General features: G+C 43.8%; 1 protein-coding gene and 2 long non-coding RNA genes across 3 annotated transcripts; 2 read left to right on the forward strand and 1 right to left on the reverse strand.

Annotated features, from left to right (window-relative positions):
• Window positions 1-772: 772 nt before the first annotated feature.
• Window positions 773-1,933, reverse strand: LOC129380610 (uncharacterized). Its single transcript, XR_008608781.1, has 2 exons — window positions 1,677-1,933; window positions 773-1,230 (listed from the first exon to the last, which is right to left on the reverse strand). It is a non-coding gene; the product is annotated as an uncharacterized lncRNA (long non-coding RNA).
• Window positions 1,934-2,467: 534 nt separating this feature from the next.
• On the forward strand, window positions 2,468-6,908 carry LOC129380611 (uncharacterized). Its single transcript, XR_011893593.1, has 2 exons — window positions 2,468-3,647; window positions 3,855-6,908. It is a non-coding gene; the product is annotated as an uncharacterized lncRNA (long non-coding RNA).
• A 298-nt stretch (window positions 6,909-7,206) lies between these two features.
• ND-13A (NADH dehydrogenase (ubiquinone) 13 kDa A subunit) lies at window positions 7,207-17,706 on the forward strand. Its single transcript, XM_050192402.2, has 4 exons — window positions 7,207-7,409; window positions 7,621-7,674; window positions 12,944-13,066; window positions 17,579-17,706. Exons 1-4 carry the CDS (start codon window positions 7,278-7,280, stop codon window positions 17,651-17,653), a joined length of 384 nt encoding a protein of 127 aa, XP_050048359.1. The 5' UTR covers window positions 7,207-7,277; the 3' UTR covers window positions 17,654-17,706.
• Window positions 17,707-19,682: the final 1,976 nt, after the last annotated feature.

A 19,682-nucleotide genomic window follows, 5' to 3' on the forward strand; every position in this document is an offset into this window, starting at 1 on the left:
ACCCCAAAATTGCACAGAGGGACGCTTTAGTGAAAGGTCAAGGATTAATTCTGACTACCTGGAGTTAATGTGCACCCAATGCATGGTACGCGAGCATTCTTTCATTCCACCATCAGAATGCCATAGCCACTGAGCGACTGCAGTGGGTAAACTTATTTTCAGGTTCTGTGAAAAAGCCCAGAGTAAATTTTGTAGATATGGACTCTGAATACTGTTGCAGTCAAGTGTACAAAGCAAAGTAAATAGTATACTTTAACCACAACTATTCCAAGACTACCATAGGAGGCAAAGCTGGTATATTCTAAATATGCTCTCATAGCATCAAATGCTTGCTGCTATAAACCTACAGCTTGACCGACAGCTTAATAGATGAACTGAAGCGCACGATGGCTCCACACTCAAGTGCAAGCAACATTTTGTTTCTGCGAGGGCATTGGATATACATATTCTTCCTAAAGTTCCTCCATGATACAGGGTTTTTTTTTTTTTTTTTTGCACATTACTGTGCAGTGACTACAGGGCACTGAAATACACACTGTAATAAAGCCTGAAACATGTCCGTTTTTTATAGTGCACACAGTGCAGCATGAAATAGATTTGCAGATAGACATCAGCAAAATATATTGCAAAGTAGTTACAAGGTCAACCCAGTGGCAATACGGAGGACAGTGCGCGGGGAAAGATATTACAGGTGGCACAACCTTGTTGCTATCCTTTGTACTATACTAGCAATTTCAATGTTGTTCTGAAATAAATATGGTACAAGCAGAACTTATGGCTTTGTAATGCCTAAAGCAAACATGAGGTTTAATGCACATGTAATTACATTGCTCTGTCAATCTAAAAATTTTTTCTTGGGCCATGCGTCTTGTGAGTTATTATCCAGAAGTGACGTTCGTCAGGCAGACGCTGCCTTTGCTTGTGCCTTCCATGAGTCTTGCAGAGCACATACCAACGATCGTCCCCTTTCTTGAAGTAGCAATCTTTGCATCGTTTCGTGAGGACGTCCATATCTTTAAATGTCCTCACTGCAACTTGCAATGGAAATTCTGCTATGAGCGGGGGAGTGAAAGATCTGTTCCGATGGCCGACACTTGCAGCGAGGACGCTGAACTTTCGCACAACTGTGCTTGAATTGGTATTGAGCAGGCGCGCAACGCTGAGCACGACCGCCGAGCGCTGAAGCAAAGACGTCATGGTGGCAGGAGAACTGCACGGACTTACACCTGCCTGAAACAAACGAAAGGGAAATCAACCACAAGATTACACAAATTTGAATTCTGGCCGTCTAGTGACAAAGTGAACCAACCAGGAAAATTAACCTCTTGGTCGCATTTCACAAGCTAGAATGCGGCCTGCAGAAATGAATGCTTTAGTACCCTTTCACATAAACGTAAATGTACTAGGTGCCCTGTCTTGCCGCTTTGGCGCCGAAAAAACCTGGCGTATCAACAAGCAAAGTATTACCTAGTATACAAAATGTTATCACCAAACATGTATAAAGTGGTCAGTCTAGCAACGGCAGCGCTAGTCTAACTGCCTGTCGGTAGGATGCCTGCTTTCTACTCGTGCTATTTCAGTACAACGTACCTGTGCTAGACTCTACCCTACTAGCTGTGAACAGCTCAGCAGCACGCTTCGAGCTGAGACCACACACTGCAGACCGCGCTCTTTACCTCTTCAACGATCTTCAACCATCTCCAATCCTATGAAACCACAAAAAACACACACGCACATGCCATGCATGCCACACATGCAGCTGCGACTTGGCTAGTCAGCTGGCTGGCTTTGACTTAAACAATTCAATTGCCTGCCACTCGCAGTAGTGAAACAGCAAGTAAAACAAAGTATTAGTTGGTCCTGCTACATTGCAGTATACATTTTATATTGCTTGTTAAATAAGTGCAAACGTATGTTTGGCACTTTGCACTTAGGGCATACATTGGGCTGCTTTTGGTCTTCGCCTCGTCGCCAGCTTTCTTCGCTTTGTCAGTTTCGGCTTCGGCCCCTTGTTTGCTGGAAGCCCTGGGAGTGGTTTTTTACGCGTTTTTGCATAGAGTAAATTGGTTCTTTAGCTAGCGTTGGTAGGGTGGCTTGGTCCTACCAGGCCCCGCACACTCTCGAGTTCAACAAATGGCCACAGAGGGCGAAAAAATCGACCGCGCGCTGCTGCTAATAAAACTAGCATAGTAATATCACTTCGGGATGCTTACGTTAGTTTGAACATTTTCCGCTGAAGGCGCCGTAATAAGCGCAAATTTTTTTTGCGAACTTTCTCCTACAATTACCGAAGCACGTTTATTGCATAAAAAAGAGGGCGAAATTATCATTGCTAATTTGATATTGTATTCTTTGTAAGTAAGTTAATTGTTTCTTTGTCATTATAAACGCAATTAGCGTTCAGCATCATCGATCTTTCACGTGACCTCTGGCCTGGATTTAAAATTTTTACCGGTGTTTTCGAGTGCATGGCGGCACGGATTCATTCGTTCGTGCGCTCAGGCTGGTTGCTTCTTTTTCGCTAAAACTAGTTTATTGCGCTTCGATGTCACGCGTTATTTAACCTGGGGTGAAGTGACGTGTTTGCAAGCGGACATGTAAGCCCGAAAGTTGGGTATCGGTCGTGAGCCATTCGGAACACGTCTGCATCGAAACGGGAGCTGGATTCTGGTGCGGCTGACAACGGCAATAACGGTGAGTCGTTTAACACCGCTGCTTGAATCGTTATATAATATTCGTCTCATTAACTTACAGGCGGAGACAAGTTAACGAACTAGATCCTGCACAGCATATGGCAGTCGGGATCCTCCGTTGCTGTTTCCTAAAGAAACCGTTACTTGCGAGGCTGTCGTTATACACACACAAATCGGGAAAGAAAGAGCGATATCGGAACGCGCGCCTCATTTTTCATCTTATTGTAGCCGTGGCCATAGGTGACTGGGTAGCCTTAACAATATACATATAAAACTTATTTTCGAGTCCGCCGGCAACTTTTTTCGTCCACAAAATCGAATAATCCTTTATTAAAATGATGTGAAAGTACAGAATTTAATGTATTAAACAGTTGCAAGCGTGATAATTCACTCATATTTCGTACTTGTTGGTTCCAAATGTTCTTGCTGTTCAGTTTGGTTTACCGTAGGGCATTTATTTTTGCAGTAGTGCAGCAGTGCATCACGTTCGTGCAGAAAAATAATGCATCAGTTCTAATAGCTTCATGACTTTCATGTATTTGCTTGTGGAACCAGCAGTATGATCTCTTCCAGTGTATAAATGAATGCACAAATGTTCTCATTTGTGATCTTAATAATACTTAAACTGTTTACATGCATTGTATAGTTAGGCAGGCATAAATTTATGGACAATAGCAATATTTATTTAACGTGCTGCTTAAGTGCCCTAGAACAGACAGGGTATATTTGCATGTGTTCTGTAGTCGCAAACCATTACAATATATATGTCACACCTTTTTGCATTTCATATTGCAAAATTGTGCTTTTTTCAATTTCTGATTCAGTCAAAATTTCTGTTCCAGACATGCAGTAATGAGGATGGCACCAGTATAAAGCAACACACTCCACACACTAAACAGAAGCTGCTGCCTGCTACAACAAGGCCATTGTGTGGACATTGGCTGCTACTACAAGGTAAACAACATGTGGTTCAGAAATAAGTATGCCTGATATATGCTGTATTGTCTTGCTAGTCTTGAGATACATGTCATTTGTTTGCAGCAGAAATGAATGTTTGCTCATGTTTATGGTTCAGTATAATTGGTTCGAACATAAAAGAAAACACACATGACTTTGGCTAATCTGTGCTGTATCTCATGTGTCACCGTTCTGCCCCAACAGAGTCCATGCCAAGCATACCTTGGTCATCACAGGAGCTCCTATCTACACCAACAGAAAGGGGCTGGAGCTGAATTTGCAAGGCTTTTACACCACGAACAAAGAAGCACATGCAGAAGAATTTACATGATATATCAAGTCTGCAGAGCACTGTGTCAAGACTGAAAAGAACTTCAGCCACCATTCCACCAGCACGGACAAATTGGCTGAGTCATCCAGGTAACTCAAAAAGGACTTTATGGAAATTCTTCGTCTCCAGATGCGCCTGCAACTTCTGATCAAGCACGGACGATGCTGGCCAAAAGAGTTCCATCAGATTGCCCTTAATCAGCTTCCTGGCCATGTCAATTCCATTTGTGCCAAGTGCAATTTTTCTTCTATAAATGCAAGCTTTTTCATTGTCCATTCTCGTTAGAGATCATTCATCCTCATCCAAACATAAAGGTCAACCAATCCTTCGCTGATACTTAATAGCAGTCACTGTCTAGTAGCATAACATATATCCTATATACCTTTTAGTGCATGTTGTCATGTACAATTCCTCTCCTGAAATAGCTGATGCAACATCGACATGTTTCTTGCATTAACCTACGCACTGTTTGCTATGCACCATTTTACTTTTCTTGATGTTTTTGGCCTTCAATGCTTGCAGAGCAGGGTGGCTTCTCTCTTGAATGCAAGCTTTCTAATTTTCCATATTCCTAGTCTCGTTGATGGTTGCTCTTCTTCCTCGATAGCCTGGGTCTTTGCGCAAGCTACACTGAATGATAGATTGCAGAATCTGGTTTTGCTGCCCCACTTGGTTGTGGTCGCCGTGTTACATTTCTCGGATGTGGGGGCCTGCTCAGTTACATTGGTAAGCAGTCTCTCGAGGTAAGCATTTGCTCCTGCAGTCCGCACAGCGACATAGACTCCCAGTGTACACACACCATAACTGGTGCTCCCCGTTCATTTTTTCCTGCTGCAGCCATGGGCAAATTGTGCTTGTGGCCTACCTCGGCCATGATTTGCTCAAAACTGAGACCAGCATATGTGCTTACATGGTTCGAAGTGTATGAAGTTGATAGCCGTACGGGGGGAAATGCCTGCAAAAATGGCTGCCAAAGGTGATGCCCACGAAAGCGACTTGTCCATATTGAGACAAAGTGGGACACCAAATGTGAGCCACACATTAGTGGCCCTCGACAGAAAAGAAACATGCAGGTTGGAAAGGAGTTAATGCTAAAATGTCGGATAGTCCATTTCGCTATGTTGGTTGCGACAGCAGATGCCTGCGTCACCCGATTGCTTCGCAATGGAAGTTGCTCATCTTCAACGGCTACTGTCGTTTCAAACAGGTGCGACGCTCTGTCCAATCCGTTTGTACTGCTGTTTGTCGCTCGTTACCAGACCACCACATGTGACGAAGGCAAGCATTATGCCTGTAAGTAGGCGGCTGAATGTATCCTAAGAGACCCGTGTATGTGAATGCTCACTGTTGCCATATGGTTTGTAGCCAATGTATAACGTATTCTCTGAACACTATGTGGTGAATGATTGCCGTTTATTTTTGCTGTTATCTCACTTGGTTACGGTCGCCGTATTATGCTTATCGGATGTGGGGGCCTGGTCAGTTGCATTGGAAAACAGTCTCTCGAGGTAAGCATTTGCTCCTGCAGTCCGCACAGCGGCATAGACTCCCAATTTACACACCATGATTCGTGCTCCCCGTTCAGCCTTTCCTGCTGCAGCCATGTGCAAATTGTGCCTGCGGCCTTTCTCAGTCGCAATTAAGCACGAACGGAGAGAAGCATACGTGCTTACATGTTCCAACATGTTTGAAGTTCATAGCCACATGGGTGGAAAGGCCCGCATAAATGGCTGACGAAGGTGATGCCCACGAAAGCGACTTGTCCATATTGAGACAAAGTGGGACGCCAAATGTGAGCCACACATTAGTGGCCCTCGACAGAAAAGAAACATGCAGGTTGGAAAGGAGTTAATGCTAAAATGTCGGATAGTCCATTTCGCTGTGTTGGTTGTGGCAGCAGATGCCTGCGTCACCCGATTGCTTCGCAATGGAAGTTGCTCATCTTCAACGGCTACTGTCGTTTCAAACAGGTGCGACGCTCTGTCCAATCCGTTTGTACTGCTGTTTGTCGCTCGTTACCAGACCACCACATGCGACGAAGGCAAGCATTATGCCTGTAAGTAGGCGGCTGAATGTATACTAAGAGACCCGTGTATGTGAATGCTCACTGTTGCCATATGGTTTGTAGCCAATGTATAACGTATTCTCTGAACACTATGTGGTGAATGATTGCCGTTTATTTTTGCTGTTATCTCACTTGGTTACGGTCGCCGTGTTATGCTTATCGGATGTGGCGGCCTGGTCAGTTGCACTGGAAAGCAGTTTCTCGAAGTAAGCATTTGCTCCTGCAATCTGCACAGCGACATAGACTCCCGATTTACACACCGCGATTCGTGCTCCCCGTTCACGTTCAGCCTTTCCTGCTGCAGCCATGGGCAAATTGTGCCTGTTGCCTTTCTCGGCCGCGTTTAAGCACGAACGGAGACCGGCATACGTGCTTACATGGTCCGACGTGTGTGAAGTTGGGTGCAAAGGCCCGCAAAAGTGGCTGATGAAGGTGATGCCCACGAAACCGACTTGTCCATATTGAGACAATGTGGGACACCAAGTGCGAGCCACACATTAGCGGCCTCCGAAAGAAAAGTAACGTGCAGGTTGGAAAGGAGTTAAGGCTAAAATGCCGGGTAGTCCATGTCGCTGTGTTGGCTGCGGCAGCAGATGCCTGGTTCACCCGATTGTTTCGCAGTGCAAGTTGCTCATCTTTAACGGCGACTGCCGCTGCAAACAGGCGGGACACTGACCAATCTGCATGAGCCGCTGGTTGTCGCTCGTTACTAGACCGCCATGTGTGACGACGACGGTGAGCCGTTTACGAGCTCGCGTCGAAGATTCCAGTGTATCTCGACATACAAATTTTATTTCTGCTATTGCACGAGAATGTACATACACTGCTTGTCTTCTGCCAATAAAGTCGCACGTTCTGTTCACTCACTTGTGGCTTGTTTGTATGGGCGTCAGTAGAGGCTCTTTGGTCTCCTGGCAATTAGAACGCACCGGCTACGCGGCAGCCGAGGCGAGTACGGCGCGTACGAGCGGACACGAGCGTACACGAGCGGATACAAGCGGCCATATTGAATAATGCTCTAAAAAAATGCGCATTTCCGCTTCCTGTTTTAGCAACGTCATCTGGCGTCCACCTAGGTAAGTTCCATGCGCTGCCGCTGCTTATTTTCGAACCACTGCGGAAGGTACAGTTTCCCTTCTCTAAAGTTGTTCTTTATTCTATGGTCCTACGTTGGTGTCGTTGCTTCCGGTTGTGCGGTTCGCCACAGATATTGCAGAGACCCGCAGAGGTCATGTATTCATGCATGCGAAATCCGTCGAAATTTGTTCAAGTGACACAGCGCTTGGCTATTCATTGTCGTTCAAGTTCTAATGTTGTGAAAGATGTGGAGCCTCCCAAGGATCCTATAACGCATACTGGGCAGGTAACCGAGCGAAATCGTTTGTATTTTTTTGTTGGCTTAGTCATTTCATTAATGCAGCTTGCAGCTTCGGCCTTGCGTGGTAAACAGTTAGTGCCCGTTGTTTAGCGCTCAGAAAAGATCGCGCGCGGGGTCAGTGTTGAAAGAAGTGAAACCCAACGGTTCTTGTGCTCCTGACCTTGTGGAAACTTACCAAACATCTTTCATTTTTCAGCACTGGGATAAGGATGATTATCGACTAGCTCGCTTTCTGGACACCCCTAAACAGGTGAGATATACATGCAGCCACCGTTAATTATGATTAAGAGTTGTAATTATGGTTAAATTAAGAGCGCGAACTACTGGGACACGAGCTAAGGCACAAGACGGGACATGGCGCTAAACAAGCTAAGGCTCAAGAAAAGACAGGACACGGCGCTACGTGCAACTAGTTGCAATTAGCGCCATGTTCTGTCGCCAGTACGCGCTCTGAATTTAACCATGCTTCCATACCAACTCGCCCATTTTTCATGTTTGATCAGTTGTAATTTGTGTTGGTTCTGATTGTGCTTAAGCTACTTCCATTAAATGTTTGTGCTTTCCACCTTGAGAACTGCGGAGTTGAACCTGTATTCGTGATCTTTCTAAACGGAAGTTTGCAGGAGAATAAAATGGTTGTGGTACAGTACATTAAGAAAGCATCTGCAAGTCATTACCAACATTTTACCACTATCCTTGAAAAGTTCATCAACATTCTATTTTCACCCATGGGACATTTAAAATCCTGGAAGCTTAAAAAAAATGTTATCTCAAGCTGCTTCACTGGAGAGATGTTCGATTCACCTGCACAAGCTCAGCCATTTCACGACGTGCTGCATCCTGCCATTCGTTTCAGCGGTGCAGCAATGGTGCCCTCTGAACCTCACCTTTCGGTTCAGAATGTGCAGGGTTGGTTCACGATTTTGCTGCACCCTTTCTACTGTCGGTGCTGGCTTGGTGCAGTCCCACAGGTGTGAAGTAGCAGCACAGCACACATGCGCAAGCGTCCTTGAAACCCCACTTGTGTGTGTCTGCTGTGTCTACGGAAGTGTGGGGTGCAGTTACGCCTTAGGAGCTAATCATGCCAGCAGTTCAGGACCTCTCAAAGTTACGCACTCAGTGCGCAATAGTCGGACAAAGCATAATGCCTGCACCATATCTGCACCTTGGCATTCATTTCGAGTGTCGTGCTGCACCACAGAAATTGAGGTGCACTAATTCTGAACTTCTCTTGAACTGCTGTGAAATGCTTCACAGTGATGCAGGCGAATCGAACAAACCTGCCGATGCTGTCGTCAGCATGACTTTCTTGATACAGACGTGCGACAATGCCTCGCCACAGCCATTGCAGCGAGGGCACGCTAGAAACAAAATTCACCTGTAAAACTGCACAGTTACTGTCCTTTTACTCCTTGACATCATTATTTATAGCTGATTTATCTGTTTAGACGTTTGTAAAATTGCGACAACAGGATATCTGATATATGGCATAAGTTCCAAGCCCAGCATAACTTCCTCAGATACTTGCAAGAAGTGGCAACAATATTGGTGATTTGAGCTGGTAAAAACAGCCCTGCACTAGCATTTTAGCGAGCTAACTCTTTCATTAGCAACATAGTGTGACATGTGTGCTTCAACTTAAGCATACATAGCAGGGTTCAGCACAGCTCCTTGAACATCCTGAGCCTATAGAGAATTAACTTCCAGAACTGGCAGCAAATTGGTAGGTGGCTGTTTGGCTTAAGAATGTAGAAGAACATGGTATCAGTGGTGTCTGGAAAAAAGTATAACAAGCAAGTCTACGACTCCACTCATTTGCCAGTGTAACAATGCTGTATTTGGCGTGCCCTTGTTGAAGATAAGCTAGTAAAGGCCACACACAGCATCCTTTTGAGTCATATATATTGCACATTACACGCCTGAATTCGATGTCATAAATGGGGCTACACTTTAGTGTGAACTCGTGGAAATGAATCGAAACTAATTCGCTCACTTACAAACTGCACATCTAATGCAAGCACTCACTGCAACTACCACCACAATAAAATAAACTTAGGGCCCATATTTTGTAAGTACATGTATTCCATTTCTGCTGTGCTTATTATCATCCATTGCACCAAGTGGATGATCATGGCCGTTTCCAGGGCAAGGTCTCTTCATGATGAAGGGCAGAAAAAAAAGCATTGGAAAATGAATTAAAAAAAAGAAATTCCAGGCAACGTGCAATATGTTGTACAAGGGGGTCTTAGGAGGTTCAAGATATTCAGGTGTGACATGTTGCGTTCCATTGTGTAGGAATAGTAAGACATTTGTACCCTATGCAGTTTTTACTTGTACATTTTTGTCGGGACATGCATTTGTGCACCAAATGCAGCTTGTGAGCATTGTGCACTTTGTTTCTAAAGATGCACATGGGTAAGACGGTGGTAAAATATTTCGCAAGCAATAACGCACTGAAGGAGCACTCGGATGGGTATGGTGGTGCACTGAAGCTGTTTGTTCATTTTTATTTTTGTAACAAATCAAGAGTGTGGGAGGTAAGGCACCAAGGCAACCAGTAGGCAAGCTCTCTCAGTAACAATGATCCTAATAAAGAAACGACAAAGAATGAAAGTTTCCAACTCAAGAGATAAGATAGAATTCGTGGAACTGTCAAAGCTGATCAACAACGACAAAATAAGGTATATTCGAAATTATAATGTGAGAAAGACTGAGGAAGCAGTAAAAAATGGACGCAGCATGAAATCAATGAGAAGGAAGCTTGGCATAGGACAAACCAAGATGTGTGCACTGAAAGATAAGCAGGGTAATGTCATCAGCAATCTCGAAAGTATAGTAAAAGCAGCGGAAGAATTTTGTACTGACCTGTGCAGTACCCATAGGAGCCATGATACCTCCATTCAAAGTAGTAAACAGATTGCAGAAACTCCTTGTATAACTAGCAATGAGGTTAGAAGTGCCTTACAAGACATGAAATGGGGAAAAGTGGCAGGAGAAGATGGAATAACAGTCGATTTAATCAACGATGGAAAAGACGCTATGCTTGAAAAACTGGCAGCCCTCTATACGAACTGTCTATAGACTTCAAGGGTCCCAGAGAACTGGAAGAATGCCAACATTATACTAATTCACAAAAAGGGAGATGTTAAAGAATTGAAAAGTTATAGGCCTGTTAGCTTACTCCCAGTGTTATATAAAATATTGCACCAGGATAATTTCCAATAGAATAAGGGCAACACTGGACTTTAGTCAAACAAAGGAACAGGCTGGCTTCAGGAAGGGTTGCTCTACAATGGATCACATTCATGTCATTAATCAGGCAATCGAGAAATCCGCAGAATACAATCAGCCTCTCTATATGGCTTGCATAGATTACGAAAAGAAATTTGATTCAATAGAGACACCAGCAGTCATAGAGGCATTACGTAATCAAGGAGTACAGGACGCTTATGTAAATATCTGAGAAAATATCTACAGATTCCACAGCTACCTTAATTCTCCACAAGAAAAGTAGGAAGATACCTATAAAGAAAGGGGTCAGACAAGGAGAAACAATCTCTCCAATGCTATTCACTGCGTGCTTGGCAGAAGTATTCAAGCTATTAAACTGGGAAGGCTTAGGAGTGAGGATCAACAGCGAATATCTCGGCAACCTTAGGTTTGCAGATGACGTTGTCCTGTTCACTAACACAGGAGACAAGTTACAACGAATGATTGAGGATCTTAACAGAGAGAGTCTAAGACTGGGGCTGAAGATTAATATGCAGAAGATAAAGATGAATAGCCGGGCAAGGGAACAAGAGTTCAGGATCACCAGTCAGCCTGTAGAGGCTGTGAAGGAGTATGTTTACCTAGGTCAATTACTCACAGGGAAAACCCTGATCACGAGAACGAAATTTTACACAAGAATAAAAATGGGTTGGAGTGCATATGGCAGACAATGTCAGCTCCTGACTGGAAGCTTACCATTGTGATTGAAAAGAAAGGTGTACAATCAGTGCATTTTATTGGTGCTGACATATGGGGCAGAAACTTGGAGTCTGACAAAGAAGCTTGAGAACAAATTAAGGACCGTGCAAAGAGCGATGGAACGAAGAATGATAGGCATAACATTAAGAGACAGAAGGAGAACGGTTTGGATCGGAGAGCAAACGGGGATAGCCAATATTCTACTTGACATTAAGAGAAAAAAATGGAGCTGGGCAGGTCGTTTAATGCATAGGTTAAATAACGGTGGACCATTAGGGTTACAGAATAGGTGCCAAGAGAAGGGAAGCACAGTCGAGGATGGCAGAAGACTGGGTGGGGCGATGAAATTAGGAAATTCGCGGGCACTAGTTGGAATCGGTTAGTGCAGGACAGGGGTAATTGGAGACCGCAGGGAGAGGCCTTTGTCCTGCAGTGGACATAAAATAGGCTGCTGCTGCTGCTGATGATGATAATGATCTGACACTGGCAAGTCAAGACATATTGGCGCAAAAAGATTGTGCCAGCAAGACATTGCGAGCACAGGGAGCAGAAGCATGACAAAGATTTGCAAAGTGATGGTGGCAAATAATCAAATCCCATCTGTTTAGTCAGGACTGCTCACCTTGCCAGTTTGTGTACCTCCAGCCGGTGCTGTAACGGTGTGAGCACATTCAGTTCATATTTGAAAAAGGTGTGCCAACTCTAGGCATACTGCAGTTTAATTCTATACATAGTGGCTGCTGGACGGTAAGGAGGCGAGTAGTTGACCTACAGTCTGTGAAGTGGAAAAATGTATATTTTTTAAATATTACATAAAAGACCACATACACACTTTTGTCTATCAAGCATGTACAAAATAACATTTGAACAGTGCATGTCAATGCTTTTGCTTTTTAACATGCATATGTTGCACTTGGTTGCAAAGCCTAATTATTGAACATCTCCATTTCATGCTCAGAAGTGAAGTTCATAGGTTGTTCCTGATACAGTGTTCTTAACTTAACTTTTTTTTTTTTAATCTAATATGCTCAGCAGCACAAGCTTTTTTATATTTTTGCAGTGGCCAATGGAACGTTCAATTTAGCCAACAATTTATGCACGTGAAAGCACAAGTCGCCTGGGAAAAAACGATTTCTTGCAAAATTGTCTTGACTGTCTGCCAGACCAATTTAGAACAGTTGTTTTGTTTCGCTCTCAACCTTTCTGAGACACTGGCCGAACTGATTCGGAACAGTTTCACCAATTTTCTCTGGTGCAGGTTTAGCCACAATATGTGAAGAATGAGAACACTGATTTCAGATCACATTGTTCTATTTTGACAAAAATCAGTACTAGGTATGGTTTGACACCCTTGTGATGTAACATTGGGAAATTCGCAAGTACCCCTATATTAAATCACCTTGGTTGACAACTGGGTAATGGGAGATCTTTGACGGACTGCTTTGTCCTGCATTGGACCTTTAATCGCACTGCTGCTGATTATGAGGATGATGATGACTATAGCATTGGAATTGCCACTGACCAGCCTTTTGTTTGCCTTATTTTTTCAGATAAACCCCAATTTTGCCATCAAGTTGATTGCAGAAGTTCCTCCCAAGGCAGTCAGCACCCGTACGACATGGTGTGATGGCGGCAGTGGGGCCCTTGGCCATCCCAGAGTTTTTATAAATTTGGTTAGCTTTTCATTCTGCTTTATTATGACTTGGTTGATACAAAAGACAATGCAGCAGAATTGTTGTGCAATTAGCACTATAGGTACCCTTTGTGAAGCAGCCAGATGCTGTCTTGAAGGCACACTAAAGATGATGTTATGCTTAATTTATTTGCTGCTCAAAAATTTGATTTAGGTTTCCCTACGTCATGTTTTCAATTTTTAACTTCAAGCAAGACATCAACCAATGGTTGAGGTATTTGAGGGTGTTACTTATTGCAGCAAGTGCTGCCAGAGCCATGAGATGCCTTCAGCTTGGCCCAACTTCGTTATGCCAGTTTAGCTAGTTGGTCAAAATAGAGGTGGCTAAAGATATACCTGCGCATGAAGCACATGGCTCCTTCCATGAGTGAAGTCTCTCCCGAGTGCACTTAGGAAGAATGACGTTGGGAGTGTTGCTTTTGCATGTTTAGAAAAACACCAACCCACAAACTATTTATTCTGGTGTGTAGAAATGTCAGCTCCCATGTACATTCCTGCACATTTAAACTTATAACATGATTTTGCATATACTTCTAAGCATGGAGTCATGTGACCATTTAGTTTCTGGATCATACGCCACAGGAGGCTGTACCGAAGGGAACCAAGGCAAATTTTTCACAAGCCATTTGCCGGCGTGCTACTTAAGAGCAGTGGTGTCATGACCGATTATTCTTGTATCATTCTGAAGCCTCACAGATGCAGATGTAGAAAAATTGGCAGAAGTTCGCTTTCTGTTAAAAAGAAATGAAACATGGTTACAATTTGTTTCGACATAGCCTACAAAAATGGTAAGTTATCAATTAACCTCGCGATTTATTGATCCATGGGGTTTAACGTCCCAAAGCAACACCGAGGGTATGGGAGACACTGTAGAGGAGGGCTCTGGAAACCTCCTGGGTTTGTTCAATGTGAACCTAAATCTAAATACACGTGTTATCGCATTTTGTCCTAATCGAAATGCAGCTGCCGTGGCTGATGATAAAACTTGCAACCTCATGCTCAGCATCAGAATGTCATAGCTACTGCGTTAACACGGTTGGTCAACCACATCCACAGACATTATTCTCGTGGCTCAGCAGTTCACACCAGCACCAAAGAAGTCGTGAGCAGCCTCCTCGCTTACTGCATTTTATAAATTAGGTAAATAAAAGCTCTGCACCTTGGTAGGATGGTACATCAGTGACCTATTTAAGATGGTCTACAGCATACATACAAAATTCAAGTTCACTTTGACCCTTTAAGAGGTGTTCACATGGGGTACATTTCCTGGGGATAGGAGATCCCACACAAGCAACCAGGATACATGTGACTGCTGGGCACTTATCCCTCTCTAGGTTTGTAGCTCTTGAACAAACGCTACCCCTTGTCAGCCGAGAACTCTGCTGGGCTGCACTGCTTAGTGAAGGCATGACATCATGACAGGATGCACTCTTCTTGTAGTGGGAAAATGGATTTCTCACTCTTGTAAATACCTCCTTAAGGCCTATGTCAACAAAGGCCACTCTGTGGCAGTGTGGCTATGGAGGCAAATCATGCCGTGTTGTTCGGGCACATTAGTTGTGGTTAAGTATTGCGATTGTATATTGTGTAATTGTAGTATGCCCCGCAAGTGTAGCCTGTATTGCAATATTTTTATTATACCACATGCCGCAGCACACAGTGAACATGACAATGTCCAGGTATAAGTACATATACACGTCCACAAAGGTTTTCAGAATGTGGAAACCACGAAAACGCCATAGCACTGTTTAGTGACTTAAGGATGCAACTGGCACCTAATGAGTGCATTCTGCGCTTGTGTGTAGAGCCTAAGCAGCACATTTCTTGAATTGTTGGGAGCTGATAGCTTAAAAGGGGATGTTGTGGACGCAGTGACTATCTCCTGTACCATACAGCAGTGATCCATTGCTGAAGCTCCCACTTATTAGGATGGCTAGAGAACATGCAAAATGTGACTAGAAATTTTTGTATGTTTGCACAGTCCAGTAAGCAGCACTTTATGGACATGTTATCAAGCATGAAGTATGAAGGAAACATCACATATGCCTGCAACTGCTGCATGAAAATGTTGACCAGTCTTGCCCTAAAGATTGAAGCACTGACAGCAATAGCAAAGTTTATTGTTGTGCCTGAATTCCTCCAACAGAGTTCTAATTATACGCGGGTGCGACATATTGGTGTGACGCAGCATGCAAGACAACTGCTTCTGGGCAGAAGTAACAGAGCCTAGGCAGCTACCAGGCATCTCAATGCTGTTGGAATGAGAAACACCGCCAGTAGCATTGCAGGTGTCGCAATTCGATGGTGTACGAGATGAGACCAAAAGAAAACTGCCAGCGTTTATAGCTTTGAAGTGTACTGTTCATTCTGCTTGGACCACTTTATGCACCACTGTGTAGTATATGCACCACTCTGTAGTATATGCACACAGCTGCTCAGCAGGAACGTATGTTTGTGCGCATAGCACTCCTGCCAGCGGTCAGAGGCATATAACGCTGCCCTGGCTCCTCTGCAGAGTATTGTGCGGAGCATGAGGGTGCATCCAATTTGCCATCTCGTTTTTGCAGCCAAACGCACTGCGCACCTATCGAAACCTAACCCTCCACATGCAGGCCATGCATATGCCCGATACTATGACAGCGTGACGACATCAGTGGTGATGGCGCGAATGCACCTTGAACATTCATACAGTTGCTATCGCAATAAAACTAGCTTCACTACATGGAGTGATGTTGAATCTGGCAAGCTTTTAAAAGCTGTTAGAACATTTTAGCACACTTTGTTGTGGATAGAGCACACTGCAAAATAAAAATGCAGTTAATACCTACAGATACGTAATAAAACGTTCAAAGCACAGTCGACAGTGAACAACGCATTAATGAAAAATGTTGTTGCATCTTTCCCTGCTTTGCAATGCTGTGTACAGGTGGCTCACAGCATATACAAGAACAGCCAGTCAGTGTTATTTGGCAATATAGGCACTACTACCTTTGCAGAAACCAGTGATTGGTGTCTTAAAGAGCTATATAGTAGTATCACTACAGTCTTCCCCTTGCTGTACAGAAATTCTGGTGATACACTTGAACTTAACTGATTTTTCTGGCACCTTAAAATTATTTTCTTTCAAACAATTTCATACTATTTTAGCCATCAAGGCATGTACTTTTTCACTGAGTGGCAAGCCATCACATAGCAGCAGTTGGTATTACAGAGATAACTGCAACTTGTGCACCTGAATTGATGCAGCTGTGCAAGTTTCTTAGAATATTCAGCCTCTTCAGAAACTTATTACGCATAGTGTGTATTGGGTACAGGGACATGCAAGGATGAGGTGGCTTGTACAGTAGCAGAAGAGACTTCATATTCACTTGTGTGCATCTCATGCCATGATTTGAGCTACCCTGCACGAAAATCATGACGGGAATTGGGAAAGGCTAAAGCAAGACACCTCACCCTCACCCTCACAGAACCCTCACCCCATACCCAAGGTATGGGGTGAGGGTTCTTGGGAATAGTCTCATGCAGCCTGTCGTCCTCTGTCTGTCCAAATTTGTCCCCATGGAGTATAGGACAAGGTATCTATGAGCTTCAGCTAAACGGAAGATGTCGTAGCTAAGTGGTGAGCATACATCGTGAAAAGGAGAAAGGGAACTGTTGCTGAAGAAGGTTGCAAATGATAACAGACACCACATCAGCCACCATAGTTCAGTGCACGATATACAGGTGTGTGCAAGGCTCGAAAATATCCTGAGTGATATACGGATACCATGCATCCATAGCTCCATCCCAGGCCATTTCCAGAGGAGTCTTCCAGTCCTTGTGGGACTTCACCCTGAGAGCCAGCCTAACCAGGTGACAGTAAAGCACCCAAACCATTTTCCTTACCCTGCCAACCATTTTCCCAGCAATTAAGACTATAGTGCCAGGCCAAAGGCAACTGCTTTGGCCTCATTGGGAAGGCGCCAACATTCTGATGAAGTGTTCAAGTGGTTCCTACTGCAGAGTTGATAGCATGCTGAAGATCTATGCCACAGGAAGCCTGCCCATATGGAACATTCACCCACTCACCAGAGCAGTCCGAGGCTAAAAGCAGAAACACATTAGCACTGCTTCTGTTGTATACAAACATGGAATCGCAAAGCATGCACTCGCAAAACTCCCCACTAAGCTGCAGCACATGCATGCCAACAATGGAAGTTGCAGCAGTGGTGTGGCTTGAACTCTGTCGGAGCGTAGCAATGAACCAGGCATATGCTATGCAGGCTGCAAGAGCTTCCTAAAAATGCTCAAAAGCAACCAGCCAGACGTACCAATAATGAGGCATGCAGCTGTCCTATCGTGTAGCTGTGCTTATTGAGCCAAAATTCACAGTAACAAGTGCACAAGTGCTCATGTATGGCCTATTTAAAGGTCTTTATATTGCTGGACGCACGCTGTGTATCATTTTCTGCAGCACCTTGAAACTCGTTGCTTTTTTTTTTTTTTTTTGCAGGATGCACCTGGCAACCACACCTGCGGCTACTGTGGTCTCCGATTCTACCAGGATCACTCGTCAAAGGGTCACTAGGAATGAGGATTGTACAACCTTATTAGGCAGAATAATAACCTTGTTATATGAAACCTTTGTGTGTGGTTTTTTTTTTTTTTTTTTTTTTTTTTCATATAGTGTACAAGAACAACAGGAGATTTGTGTGCTGTCCAGAGAATGAATTCTTGACATATTTGCCACTGGTAGTGTTTCACGTTACTAAAGATAATTTGCAAGGTGCTGATGTGTTAAAATTGTCATGGTTCTGTAATTTTAATCTTTGTCCAGCTGAGAACTATTTAGCTCTCAGAGAATTTTGTCAGCATTTTCCTTTGCTTAATCATAGCTGACGAGGTGTGTGTGTGTGTGACAATTTTGGTGCATGTTACATGGGCCATGTGAGTTTTGTGTGCACTGTCTGTCTGAGCATAGTATACATTATGTAAACCTGTAGTTGACATTAAATTTGTTAGAATCTAGATATAGAGGAATATGGGCAAGCATAGTTTAGTGCATGAGATAACCATAAAGGAATTCACAACCAATTTCTAAAAACCTTTTTCTGTTCCACTAACAAAACCTTATCAAAATTATCTATATGCAATTAATTACTCTGACAATGTGTGAGAAATTTTTTAATTGAATTTTTTTACTTTATTAACTGTCTACATATCCCAGCAACACTGATAACTGAAAGCAATGAAAATACCAATGAGCTACAAAAACTAAAAATAGAATACATATTATTCTTTAAGAACATTTGCCATTCTTACTAGTTATTGCACCATGGGCACTCACAAACATGATCGTAATACACAGATCAGTTAACTTTAGGGCACTAATCTGGGACAGTGACTTACGGAGAAAAAATGCTGCGTGGAAGGATTTCAGTGTGGTGTGCAGCTTCAAGTGCTCGGGGTTTTGTGCAGTTCTGGAATTTTCATTTAGTGCACATATTTACTGGGATTAAAATAGGGCATACATAATTTGATATCAATAGTTTGACTGCCATTAAAGAACATGCTTTATAAACACTCCCATATGATACATCTAAACCAAGGAATAAATGGCCTGACAATGTGCTTATGATACCAAACACCTCAGCCAATGATTATGGCTCAATGAGCTGCGTCAGCGGCTGTGCGCGCTAAAATCTACCAAGACCCCCGCTGTCTTGATCTCGCTAGATTTCATCAGGGCCTTCGACAGCATGTGGCACAATGCAGTTCTATTTTTTTTCCGCAAGCACCATTGCCCTGTCAACTTGTACCTCCTGCTTCAGTCATTCTTGACGGGTCGAACAGTTGTATTTAGTTCGCATGTAGGAGAGGTGATGGCACGCTCATCGCTTGGCACTCCTCAGGGATCCCCTGTCAGCCCACTCCTATGGAATGTTTTCATTCATTCGTTGCTTGATCTCGACCTTCCCGAGGGCGTCCACATACAGGCCTATGCAGATGACACGTTATCCTCATTACTCCTACCTCGCGTTTGCAACTGCAGGCCTTCGCGAAACCACTCCTTACCTTGGTCTGTAATTGGTCTCGACAGAACAAGGTCCAAATCAGTCATCCAAAATCATTTTTTTTTCTTTTTTTTAACAACGGTCACATTGGAACGTTAAAATGGCAGCTGTCCATCCGACTGGATGGCGCCTTCTTGCAGTGCAAAGACCGCATCAAATTGCTTGGTGTGGTTTTTGACAATAAACTTAACGTCTTTGCCCACGTTGAATATATTAAATCTAAATCTGAGGCATTGGCTCTTCGATTACTAAATTTTATCCGATTACATTGTACGCTCCCTCTGGCAATTATTCGTCGGCTGTATAGACAGGTTTTGCTACCTGCAGTTGCATACGCGTCCCCAGTTTGTTGGCCTCCCTTCCCCTCCGTCCACCTCACCACGCGTGTCCATCTGCCTAGCGGTCCCTTCTCGTCGCCATGATGGGTGCCTATCACATGACGCGTACGTCTGCTCTCCATGTCCTAGCCAATTGCCCTCCACTAACTGTGGAATTGGACCGCTCGGCGGCAGAGTATTCTCTATTCACACTTCGCCAGGTGAC

The sequence above is a fragment of the Dermacentor andersoni genome, chromosome 1, assembly GCF_023375885.2.
Source record: "Dermacentor andersoni chromosome 1, qqDerAnde1_hic_scaffold, whole genome shotgun sequence".
Classification (NCBI taxonomy): Eukaryota; Metazoa; Arthropoda; class Arachnida; order Ixodida; family Ixodidae; genus Dermacentor; species Dermacentor andersoni.

Coding starts and splice junctions, on each gene's coding strand:
- ND-13A (XM_050192402.2), top strand. CDS start 7,278: ATGTATTCATGCATGCGAAATCCGTCGAAATTTGTTCAAGTGACACAG. Junction 7,675..12,943: donor TTCTGGACACCCCTAAACAG/GTGAGATATACA, acceptor TTATTTTTTCAG/ATAAACCCCAATTTTGCCAT. Junction 13,067..17,578: donor CCAGAGTTTTTATAAATTTG/GTTAGCTTTTCA, acceptor TTTTTTTTGCAG/GATGCACCTGGCAACCACAC.